The 13,111-nt window shown below is 46.6% G+C and overlaps 1 protein-coding gene across 1 annotated transcript in view; it reads left to right on the top strand.

Annotated features, from left to right (window-relative positions):
* Nucleotides 1–13,111, top strand: part of LOC142469192 (nuclear receptor ROR-alpha A-like) — a 344,736-nt gene that overhangs the window by 151,231 nt on the left and 180,394 nt on the right. The window contains 1 exon segment of the mRNA XM_075576155.1: nucleotides 10,938–10,967. Coding sequence (XP_075432270.1) covers nucleotides 10,938–10,967 — 30 coding nt within the window.

Genomic DNA, 13,111 nt, shown 5'->3' with positions numbered 1-13,111 from the left:
CGGGGAATTAGTCATGTTCTTGGCTATGGAGAAATGTGGACCTCCTGTATGGTCTCCTAAACACGTATCAACCTCAAGAGGTTCCATCAAGAGATACCATTAAGAAGTTCCATGACGAGGTTCCATTAAGAAGTCCTGTCAAGAGGTTTCATTAAGAGGTTCCATCAACAACTACCATCAAGAGGTTCCATCAAGAGATACGATCAAGAGGTTCCATCAAGAGATACCATCAAGAGGTTCCATCTGAGTTTCCATAAAGAGGTACTGTCAAAAGATATCATCAAGGGATACCATCCGTAGTTATGTTTGGATGTATGGCGGGAACCTGGATGTTCTCTGGGGGCATGCAGATAACGGGGGCCCTGCTGTATTTAAGGGGAGCTGGTAGGCATAATTATATGTGCGTATAAATCCTCATCGATGAAAGCTATGGGGCAGGGGTGCGTTATTCATAATCATTCAGATCCTTTCATGAAATTGTTGGTCTTCTATAAAGATGGCGGCGCAGCTGTGTGACGCCAAAATCTCCTGAGGCTTCTTCTTGCTCTACCTACTTAAATCACGACAAAGATAACACTGAGTTTACAATCCTTCAGGGAGTGGAGATAAAGGGCCATATTATCTAAACGGTGTTAAGCAACTTATAGCCCATATCAAGTGATATACAGCTCAGCATCGCTTACTAGATGTGACTCAATGTGATAGATAAAACAAGGGGCAGAGTAGGTGGGCCAAGCGGCTCTTATTTGCCAGCAAATTCGATGTTTCTATGACCTGTGGAGCAGGTCCACTGGGGTGTCCCACTACAAAGGCCAGCACCATAACAGGACATGACAGAGGAAAAGCAGTCCATGTTGTACAACTTGTCTTATCAAAGGGCCGGTTAAGAATAGGAATCCATTGGATTTTAAAGGAGCATTTCACTCTAACTAACCTCCATTTTGTTTTCCCGGATTGGAAGCGGGAGCTCTCCAGAGCTGAGCCGCACTATTTTCAGCGCCTGAGATACTTCCTGGTGAAATGACTTCCTGGTTTTTAAAGGGGGATTGCAATGGCTGTCCCACAGGGAAACCACAACCGAAGACGTTGCAGCTTCTTATTGGCTTGAGATTTGGCAGCCATTTTGTTTCCCCCGAGGGAGATATAAACCCAAGGGGGGGGGGGGGCGTGGGGGAAAGGGGTAAAAAAAAAAAAAAAAAAAAAAAAACAAGAGGATGTGCCCCATTAAGGTAGTGATTTATCTTTCTGGCGCGCACCCAAAGCGTTGATGGGAGTAAAGTCACACTCAGTGAATCTGAAGGCCCGGCACGATCTATCCCCCTCTTAGGAAGCTTATATACATGTCGGTGATGCTCCGCTATATATCTAGTGTGCCGCTTAAATGACTTGTACCCATTAGTGAGATCCGATGGCTGAAGGATATTATGTTTTGCTCAAAGTCACGTCTGGGGGGGGGAGGGGGAGGTACAGCTTGTAAAGAGCGTGACTGTCCTGCCCGCGGTCATATTTTAGTGTCATCGTTAAGAACGCTGGGAAATGACGGCTTACAGGAAAGCCTCGCAGCTGACAAGGATAATAAGACCTCTGCCGTGTCTACTAAGCAGCGTTCTGCCACAGGACATCGTCCGGCACTGGCAGGCTGCTCGCAGAGCGTTGGGCTGCACTGTTCTCCGGCGCCGGACGACTGCCTGGTTCACTGGTGGCCAACTCCAGTTACTCAAGGGCCACCAGCAGGTCAGGTTTGCGGAATATCCCTGCTTCAGCACAGGGGGGTCAAACAGTGGCTCAGTGAGCACCCTGTGCTGAAGCAGGGATATCCCTAATACCTGACCTGTTGGTGGTTCTTGAGTAACTGGAGTTGGCCACTCCTGACTTAGTTAATATGGTACTGTATGCTTTGGGGCGTTTTAGCTTAAAGGAGGGAGTCCCATTTGTCAGTTTTGTTTATTATTATAGAAAATGTTGATTAGGATCATATTTCACAGGTTTTTGTACGTGTCAAAATGTCAGCGCTAAAAAGTAACGCGAAGTGTCACAAAATGTGCGCGGTGTGAGGTCGCTGTGTGACTAATACACGTGATGCACAGATCGTCGTAAATGTTGCATCGCCATTTCTATGCGCCCAGCGCCACCATTTCTGTGCGTCCAGCACCGCTATTTCTGTGTGCCCAGCGCCACCATTTCTGTGCGCCCAGCGCCACCATTTCTGTGCGCCCAGCGCCACCATTTCTGTGCGCCCAGTGCGACCATTTCTGTGCGCCCAGCGCCACTATTTCTGTGCGCCCAGCGCCACCATTTCTGTGCGCCCAGTGCGACCATTTCTGTGCGCCCAGCGCCGCAATTTCTGTGCGCCCAGTGCCAGCATTTCTATGCGCAGCCAAAACACATTTGAAATTTCCGGTTAGTACAGAGTCGCACACGCGCATTTAAACAGGAGATTTCCCTGCGCAAAATAAATCATTTGTGACGCTTAGTACACTTGTGTTGAAATATTTATCTTTATTTATCTATAAAATGTGTTACCAGGAAATAATACATTGAGAGTTACTTCTCGTTTTCACGTATGTCCTGGGCACAGAGTTATGATGACAGATACATGGTTACAAATACAGTTACATTAAGTGAACAGGGTATACATTATATACAAGACATTGCATGCACAGTTACAGATAATATATATTATAGGCGTATGTAACAGTTACAGACTAGATTAAAATGTGAGACAGCTTTAGTTCAGAAAGAACTTAGACTGGTGGTGGCTGTGAGAGTCTCCGGTAGGTTGTTCCAGTTTTGGGGGGCACGGTAAGAGAAGGAGGAACGGCCGGATACTTAGTTGAACCTTGGGACCATGAACAGTCTTTTGGAGTCACATCTCAGGTGATAAGTGCTGCATGTGGTAGGGGTGAGGAGCTTGTTCAGGTAGACGGATAGCTTGCCCAGAAAGTATTTGAAGGCAAGACAGGAAAGGTGAACTTTGCGCCTAGACTCGAGTGATGACCAATCTAGTTCTTTGAGCATTTTGCAGTGATCTGTGTTGTAGTTGCATTGGAGAACAAAACGGCATATTGAGTTGTAGAGGGTATGAAGTTTGCTAAGGTGGGTTTGGGGTGCCGTGCCATCTACTATGTCCCGATAGTCTATAATTGGCATTAGCATCTGCTGTGCGATACGCTTTCTGACCAGCAGACTTAGGGAGGATTTGTTCCTGTAAAGTACACCTAGTTTGGCATAGGTTTTGGATGTCAGGGTATCCATGTGCATCCCGAATGGGAGTCAAACCATATACCCAAGTATTTAAAACTAGTAACAGGGACTGGGATGGTCATAGCGTTGGTTCTGATCTGGAGCTCAGTCACTGGAAGCTTTAAAAATGTAGTCTTGGTCCCAAATACCATTGTTACTGTCTTGTCAGCGTTTAAAAACAGTTCGTTTTGGGAAATCCAAATTTTGAAGTCTCAAAGTCAGATTGAAGTATGTGTTAAAGGTCGGAGAGGCTATGGCTGTGTGCATATAAGATTGTGTTATCCGCATACATGTGTATTGAGGCTCCCTTACAAGTTGTAGGAAGATCATTGATGGAGTTAGAGCCTGAGATGGACACCTGTTGGGATCTACCTGATAGGTAAGACTGAAACCAGTTTAAAGCATGCTTGCCTATTCCAGAGCCCTGGAGTTTGTTAAAGAAAATTGGACTCAGTAATAATATATGCACCTGGATTGAAAACTGGTTGAAGGACAGACAACAGAGGGTTGTCATAAATGGAACTTTTTCAGGTTGGGCTAAAGTCGTGAGTGGAGTACCTCAGGGATCGGTACTGGGACCCCTGCTTTTTAACTTGTTTATTAATGACCTTGAGGTTGGGATCGAGAGCAAAGTCTCCATCTTTGCTGATGATACTAAATTGTGTAAGGTAATAGAATCAGAGCAGGATGTAATTTCTCTTCAGAAGGACTTGGAGAGACTGGAAACGTGGGCAGGTAAATGGCAAATGAGGTATAATACAGATAAATGTAAAGTTACTGCTGCGGCCAAGTTTATTCGAGCATTTGCCCGTTCTTGGCCGCAGCAGTAGCCTGGCGCGCGCCCGAGAGTGACGGGCGCGCGCCGAAGCAGCGGAAGAGCGCCCTCCGATCGGGGCGCTCTCCCTACCGCTGCCGGGTCCGCCGGGTCCCCCGGAACCCCCTGCCGCTGTCCCGCGATTGCGGGACACCAGGGCTCCCTCGGGGAGCCCCTGGACGCGCGTGCAGGGGGCGCACGCTCCCGAAGACGCGTGACCGCGCGTCTATGACGCGCGGCACTCCGAGGGGCGGCCACTAGCAAGCCGGGAAATCTCCCGGCTTGCGGTACCGGCCACACTTTAATAAAGTGTGTCGGTAGTGTATGCATTTGGGATGCAAGAATAAAAAGGCGACTTACAAATTAATGGAGATATATTGGGGGAATCCTTCATGGAGAAGGATTTAGGAGTGCTTGTAGACTTTAGGCTTAGCAATAGTGCCCAATGTCATGCAGTAGCTGCAAAGGCAAACAAGATCTTATCTTGCATCAAACGGGCAATGGATGGAAGGGAAGTAAACATAATTATGCCCCTTTACAAAGCATTAGTAAGGCCACACCTTGAATATGGAGTACAATTTTGGGCACCAATCCTAAGAAAAGACATTATGGAACTAGAGAGAGTGCAGAGAAGAGCCACCAAATTAATAAAGGGGATGGACAATCTAACTTATGAGGAGAGGCTAGCTAAATTAGATTTATTTACATTAGAAAAGAGGCGTCTAAGAGGGGATATGATAACTACTGTATATACAAATATATTCGGGGACAATAGAAGGAGCTTTCAAAAGAACTATTCATCCCACGGGCAGTACTAAGGACTCGGGGCCATCCCTTAAGGTTGGAGGAAAGGAAATTTCACCAGCAACAAAGGAAAGGGTTCTTTACAGTAAGGGCAGTTAAAATGTGGAATTCATTACCCATGGAGACTGTGGTGGCAGATACAATAGATTTGTTCAAAAAAAGGTTGGACATCTTTTTAGATGGAAAAGGTTTATAGGGATATACCAAATAAGTATACATGGGAAGGATGTTGATCCAGGGATTAATCCGATTGCCAATTCTTGGAGTCAGGAAGGAATTCATTTTTCCCCTTAATGTGTTTTTTTGTTTGCCTTCCTCTGGATCAATAAGTAAGTATAGATATAGGATAAAGTATCTGTTGTCTAAATTTAGCATAGGTTGAACTTGATGGACCTATGTCTTTTTTCAATCTCATTTACTATGTAACTATGTAACTATGTTAAGATAACATGATCAACTGTATCAAAAGCCTTTGCAAAATCTAGGAATATTGCACCAGTGAGTTGTCCCCGTTCCATTCCACACTGGATTTCATTGCAAACTTTTAGCAGGGTAGTTACGGTGGAGTGTTCGGGACGAAACCCAGATTGGAATTGGCTAGGGAAATTTGTCTTGTTATAGTAATCGCTTAAAGCTGCAGTTCAAGCTCCCGTTTTTTTTTTACTTCAATTGTTTCATGTGGACAATCTCGAATTACCTAAAGAGCTGCATAGCTGCCGGTCAATTCGTTCTCCGTCTATTGATCGGCAAAGTTTGGCGACATCTTTAAATATGGGGAATGTAAATCGTTGCTATAGCAACAAGCATGCTTTTAAAAATAGAATACAAGAAAATTGGTCTTTCAAAGTTGTTGTTTTTTAAAACAGAAAATGCTAAAGGTATTTTTTCTTACTACAGAACTGATTTATTAAAAAAAAACACACATGCAGGATATTGCCTGAACTGCAGCTTTAATTGGGAGTGGACACATTTTTTTTCTTGATAGATTATCCTGTTCTCTTGCGAGGGCATGTCCTGGAGAGTTCTCTCTTTTTTTTGTTTTATTAAAATGACTAATACAGTATCACGCTATGGAGCTTGCGCTCTCTTTTTCATATATTTATTTATATATATATAATCAAAAAATAAATAGATGATACCGTTCTGTGGCTAACGAAATGCTTTTATTTGTGCGAGCTTTCGAGATACACTGATCTCTTCTTCCGGCGATGTTACAATGAATGAAGCAAGCAAAAGGTATACTTAAAAACAGTGTCTCTTGGAATGTTATCTGTGCTTGTCCTTCCCCCGGTGTGGATGTGTTTTATGGCTAGAGGTGTCAAAAGGTTCCTGAAAGCAAGTGATGTAAGAGTGTGTGTGTGTATCTGTGTGAATAAAAATGAATGGAGAGCCCACAGTATATACAGTGCTTTACAAAAGGTGTGTGTAGCGTGGGAGTGGATATAAATGGTGTGGGTGGGTGTGGAAATGTGAGAGATTGTAGCACAACTAAAAGTGTGTGTGGATACTGTGTGGTCCCCATTGGTGTATAGGGATGGAAAAACAAGGAGTATTAGTATGTGTAAGAGACAGCTCTGTGTGCATACATATAGCACAGTATGTACAGACATGGCCTTTAGCGCTCATGGGAAGAGAGTTCACTTGTGTCAGTAATGACTCATAAAATTTCGATCTCTGTTTAGGCCACTGCTAAGTGTCCCGAACAGTTGCATAAATTTGTATTCATGCAACCGTCTCTCTTTCGGTGTTTTAAGATTACCTTTGAGTATGACAACCCTCAGATCGTTCATCTTATGGCCAGAGTCAGAGAAATGTTCGCCAACAGGACTGTCTCTTATTCCGCGTGTGATGCTGTGGCGATGCAGGTTCATTCTCTTGTATACCTTTTGCTTGCTTCATTCACTGTAACACCGCCGGAAGAAGAGATCAGTGTATCTCGAAAACTCGCACAAATAAAAGCATTTCGTTAGCCACAGAACGGTATCATCTATTTATTTTTTGATTATTGAAGCTCGGCTAACACGGTACTGATACCTCTATATATATAGATATATATTATCCTTCAGAAATACATAAATACATAAATATAAGGAATACATAACAAACAATCTAATACAAACTTTTTATGCTGCGCCCCCCCCTGCCTGCTCTGCTGGTCGACCCCCCCCCCTCCTTACATCGCACAGCGTCAAATGACGCAGCGGGGTCGTGTGACATCACGTTACCCACAGCGTCATTTGACGTCACGTTACCGTGGCGACTGTGACGTCACATGACCCCGCTGCGTCATTTGACGCCATGGTAACGCTTCCAGAAGCCGGCTGAACCTCGGTAAGTAGAGGTTGCAGAGGCCTCGCGCGGTCCCCTGGCAATTCATTTACATGCCTTGGTGGGGAAGCGTATGGGAGCTCTGCAACCGCCCGCGCTCCCCCAGACAAATCTCCGGCCCCCCCTGGTGGGCGCACCCCGCTGATCTTATTTATATATATATACCGTATTTCCTCGATTCTAAGACGCACCATCGATTTGGCCCTTACAATCGAGGAACATGACTTTATCACTTACCATGTTTCAGGAGAGGTCCCATGTCAGCGGAGGATGAAGCGGGCGGTGGTGGCAGGAGAGGTCCCACGTCTGCAGATGGTTGAAGATGGATAGTGTGCGGCGGCGGCGGGAGGACAGGTCCCAAGTCTGCAGGTGAATGAAGATAAGAAGACAGCGGGCGTGCGGTGGGGTGCGGCGGCAGGAGATCATGATAGCAGGAGAGCTGAGCAGGAGCAGAGCGGCGTAGGGGAACGGCTGGGGAGGAGCACACTAACCCTGGAAAGTGACCGGTGTCTGACTCCCAGGTTACAGTGCGCTCATCCCCAGCTGTCCCCCCTACGCCGCTCTGCTCCTGCTCAGCTCTCCTGCTGTCATGATCTTCTGCCGCCGCCACCGCACGCCCGCTGTCTTCTTATCTTCATTCACCTGCAGACTTGGGCCCTGTCCTCCCGCCGCCGCACTCCCGAGCGCTGTCCATCTTCAACCATCTGCAGACGTGGGACCTCTCCTGCCGCCGCCGCCGCCCGCTTCGTCCTCCGCTGACACGGGACCTCTCCTGAAATATGGTAAGTGAAAAGGGGTTAGTACTGTGGACACTTTTAATTTTTTTAATACATTGATTCTAAGACGCACCCCGATTTCAGACATGTGAAAATCGGAAAAAAGGTGCCTGGTGGCGGATAAGGATACTCAGTTAGCGACCGTATAACGTTTAGACAGAAAGCAGGCATAGAAAGAGGGAATCAGCTGGCAGGGGAGGAGAAAGTAAGAATGCTGGAGAACGAGAGAGAGGAGGAAATAATTGATTATATCATAAGGTATGAAATGAAAGATGCACTGGAGAGAGAAGAGAGGGGAAAGAGGATGGGGGGAAGATAGAGGATGAGGGGGGAGAGAGGATTGGGGGGAGAGGATGGGGAGCAGAGAGAGGATGGGGGAGAGAATGGGGAGCAGAGAGAGAATGGTGAGCAGAGAGGATGGGGAGCAGAGAGAGGATGGGGAGGAGAGAGGGGATGGGGAGGAGAGAGATGATGGGGAGGAGAGGGGATGGGGAGGAGAGAGGGGATGGGGAGGAGAGAGGGGATGGGGAGGAGAGAGGGGATGGGGAGGAGAGGGGATGGGGAGGAGAGGGGATGGGGAGGAGAGGGAGTATGGGGAGGAGAGAGGATGGAGGAGAGGAGAGAGAGAAGAAGGGGGGAGAGAGAGAAGGAGGGGGAGAGAGAGGAGAAAAGAAAGTTATAGTTATTTCTGTATATGGCTCAAAAACTTACGGTGACTGTCTGACTTACTGTATTTGTACCATGTGATAAATGAACGTGTTTCCCTTTTCTCCGGGAACACTGGATTCCAGCGTCTCCGCTGCGCCTGTTTTTCCGTCTGACTAATGACGACCTCACAATTACTTTGCAAACAGGAGACAGAGCAGCGCTGACAAGTTACCCAGGGGGTTCGAGGGCTGACAGTCTGTTCACCAAGAAACACTAGATAAAGGTTGTAAAAACCTGCCACAGCTTTTGTTGAGCATTGAAATGTAAAAATATTTGAATCAATGGGGCAGATTTGAGAATGTTGCACCAGCCCTTGGAGAATCTACCCCAATGAACGTTAAGATGTTTTCCAGGAGTAGGTGGTGTCTTCTGGCACTGGGAGGTGTCTTCTGGGACTTTAAGGTGCCTTCTGAGACTGGAAGGTATTTTCTGGGACTGGAAGGTGTCTTCTGCTACTGGGATGTTTTTTCTGGTAGTGGAATGTATCTTCTCCTACTTGGATGTATCTTCTGGGACTGGAAGGTGTCTTCTGGTAGTGGAAGGTGTCTTCTGGTAGTGGAAGGTGTCTTTTGGGACTGGAAGTTGTCTTTCCGTGGTAGTAACCCGTATCAGATTTAGGTGAATCCTGGTATATGTGTCTTTCGGCGCCGGGAGGTCTGTGATGGACTAGCACTGGTTAGTAAACACGGGCCTTAGGGCCTTACACCAGTGAATGTCGGATGTGTCCATTGTCTGGTGTCCTTGCGTTGGCTTATTATGTGCCTCCCTTGGTGAACATTAACTTTCCATTAACAATCTGGGAAGCCAAACATTGGAATTGCTCAAAGCACTTTCAGTAACAGACACTGATTATCATTAATGGATCCATTGTCCTACACAAGGGCAGACACCCAGCCCAGCTGTTTTATACTTGAGTGCCCCTGTCCCGTAGCCACGACATCAGGAGGTCCTGGCACTCCTGGAGTCCCATGACATAGTGACTACGTCATGACTTCCAGCTTGTGGTCTAGGGAAGATGTAGGCGTCAAAAGGAACAAAGTGTCCTCTGAGCGTCGGTGGGGAACCTCTGGCCACTCATCCTATTTGCCCCCCGTGACCTCTCTCTGGTTCTCTGTGAGTGTCCCTTATTTGGAGTCAGTCTCTCTGATTACCGTCTGTCTCCTGGACTTTGTATGGCTGATTTGAAGCACTTTTTGGAATAAAATTATATTTTTTAGCCTCAAAGCGCAGAATTGCACAGATTTGGGTCCTCGGAGGTGACATCTCTGGATGATGGATGTGGTTGTTAGATGGTGAGGAAGGTGGACACGCTGTATCCATCCCTTGTCACAGTGCAGTTTCCGTTATAAGTAACAGTTACCTCATTTTCTTCCTCCCCCCTCTCTTCCTCCTCCTTTCTCCCTCCCCCTCTGTCTATCTCCCTTTATCTCCCCCCTCTCTCTATCTTCCTCCCTCCCCCTCTCTCCCTCCCCATCTCCCCCCTCTTGTTCCCTCCCCTCTGCTCTCTCTCCATCCCCTCCTCTCTTTCCCTCCCCTCTCTTTCTTTATCTCACCTCCCCCCCCCCACTTCTCTCTCCCTCCCTCTCTGTCTATCGTTCTTTTTTTATTTCTCCCTCTTTTTCTCTGTCGGACAGAGCGTACAGAACTGAAACAGAGTGATGCACAGGTAGACTTCCTAGGGGAGAAGTGAGACTCAAAATCTATACAAATGAGACTGCTGTCCTATGAGTGACACTCACTCCGACTGAAGGAGACTGCTCTCCTATGAGTGCGACTCACTCCAGTTGAGTGAGACTGCTCTCTGATGAGTGACTCACCCCAATTGAATGAGACTGCTCTCCGATGAGTGACACTCACTCCAATTGAAGGAGACTGCTCTCCAATGAGTGACACTCACTCCAATTGAATGAGACTGCTCTCCGATGAGTGACTCACTCCAATTGAATGAGACTGCTCTCCGATGAGTGACTCACTCCAATTGAATGAGACTGCTCTCCGATGAGTGACTCACTCCAATTGCCACTGTAGGAATGGCAGACCCCATTTCTCAACTCCCTGCATATAGGGGCTGAATCCAAGTCTCTCGGCTGCAATCCGGGGCCGAAAACAGAACCAGATTTAACGGAAGGGTGGTGGGACTCCCCTTTATTACCGCCGTCTGTCCCCTTGGGGCATCAGTTGGCACAAGTTGCCCCAGTTTAGAGCCCATTGCAGACCTTATAGTGATGTTATTCTGACCCTGTGTTCTCTCTCCTCTCTCCTAGGTCTCTCCATTACCAAGAAGACCCACACATGTAAGTAGAGGAACCCTGAGAGTGACCGCGGCGTCCCGGGGGAAATGGGATTACGCGCGAAAAGTAGATCTGGGGTTTATTTAGTTTTTTGTACGTCAACATTTCAGCGCAAGAAGTAACACACAGCGTCGCAAAATGTGCGCGGTGTGAGGTCGCGGTGTGACTTATACACGTGACGCGCGGATCGCTGTATGAAATGATTTGGTGCGTCGCGCTGAATACCGGATTTATACAATTTATATTAAAACACAATTCTGTGTATAGTTTATTTATAACGAGTGTTGGTAAATATCAGTTATTGCTGGCATATTATTTATAGTCTCCATACTGCGACAGTAACACATTGTGTCACCTATATAATGACACGTCAGCATATATCTAATCACCATACTGCGACAGTAACACATTGTGTCACCTATATAATGACACATCAGCATATATCTAATCACCATACTGCGACAGTAACACATTGTTTCACCTATATAATGACACGTCAGCATATATCTAATCACCATACTGCGACAGTAGCACATTGTGTCACCTATATAATGACACATCTGCATATATCTAATCACCATACTGCGACAGTAACACATTGTTTCACCTATATAATGACACGTCAGCATATATCTAATCACCATACTGCGACAGTAACACATTGTGTCACCTATATAATGACACGTCCGCGCTGCGTCGGATACATTTTGGGCTGATACAAAGCGATTTAATTCTGCGCTAATGCTATTAACGGACCTTTTAGCGTGTAAGTGTGTGTGTGGGGGGGGGGGGATTCTGCACCTGCCCCTCCCCCCCCCGGCTCTCCGCCCTCCCCCTCGGGAAAGCGTGTTTATTTATTTGTGACATTTTTAGGGGTATCAGGGGTCTTATAAGGAGTGTCGAGATTCTTTCAGGGTGTGTTGGTGGTTTTTATGAGGGGTGGGGGTGTATATGAGGGGACGGAGGTGTATATGGGGCAGGGGTGTACATGGGTCTGGGTGTGTATGTGCATGGGGGGGTGTATATGGGCGGCGGGGTATATGGGGGCGAGAGTGGATATGGGGGATGAAGGTGTATATGGGGCTGGGTGTGTATATGTGTGGGGTTGGGGTGGATATGGGGGCGGGGTCTTGCGGGGATGAGGTTGTACATAGGGCGGGGTGTATATGGGGTGTGTGGGTGTATATATGAGGGGCGTGGGGTATTATGGATGCGTGTGTATGTATATATATGGGGGTGTGGGTGTATATATGAGGGGCTGAGGTTATTATAGATGCGTGTTTTAGTATATATATGGGGGTGTGGGTGTATACATGAGGGGCTGGGGATATTATAGATGCGTGTGTTAGTGTATATATGGGGGTGTGGGTGTACATAAGAGGGGCGGGGGGTATTATAGATGTGTGTGTTTGTATATATATATATATATATATGGGGTGTGAGTGTATATATGAGGGGCGGGGTGTATTATAAATGCGTGTGTTAGTATATATATATGGGGGTGTGGTGTATATATAAGGGGGGCTGGGAGGTATTATAGATGCGTGTGTTAGTATATATATATGGGGGTGTGGTGTATATATAAGGGGGGCGGGGGGTGTTATAGATGCGTGTGTTAGTATATATATATGGGGGTGTGGTGTATATATAAGGGGGGCGGGGGGTATTATAGATGCATGTGTTAGTATATATATGGGGGTGTGGGTGTATATATGAGGGGCGGGGTGTATTATAGATGCATGTGTTAGTATATATATATGGGGGTGTGGTGTATATATGAGGGGCGGGGAGTATTATAGATGCGTGTGTTTGTATATATGGGGGTGTGGGTGTATAAATGAGGGGGCGGGGGGTATTATAGATGCGTGTGTTCGTATATATATGGGGGTGTGGTGTATATATAAGGGGGACGGGGGGTATTATAGATGCGTGTGTTAGTGTATTTATATGGGGTGTGGGTGTATATATGAGGGGCGGGGGGGTATTATAGATATGTGTGTTTGTATATATATGGGGATGTGGGTTTATATATCAGGGGCGGGGGTATGATCGATGCGTGTGTTAGTATATATATATGGGGGTGTGAGTGTATATATCAGGGGCGGGGGTATGATCGATGCGTGTGTTAGTATATATATATATATATA

The sequence above is a fragment of the Ascaphus truei genome, chromosome 18 (genome assembly GCF_040206685.1).
Source record: "Ascaphus truei isolate aAscTru1 chromosome 18, aAscTru1.hap1, whole genome shotgun sequence".
Taxonomy (NCBI): Eukaryota; Metazoa; Chordata; class Amphibia; order Anura; family Ascaphidae; genus Ascaphus; species Ascaphus truei.
Note: the sequence above shows the minus strand (reverse complement) of the source record. Positions and strands in the feature narration are given on the sequence as shown.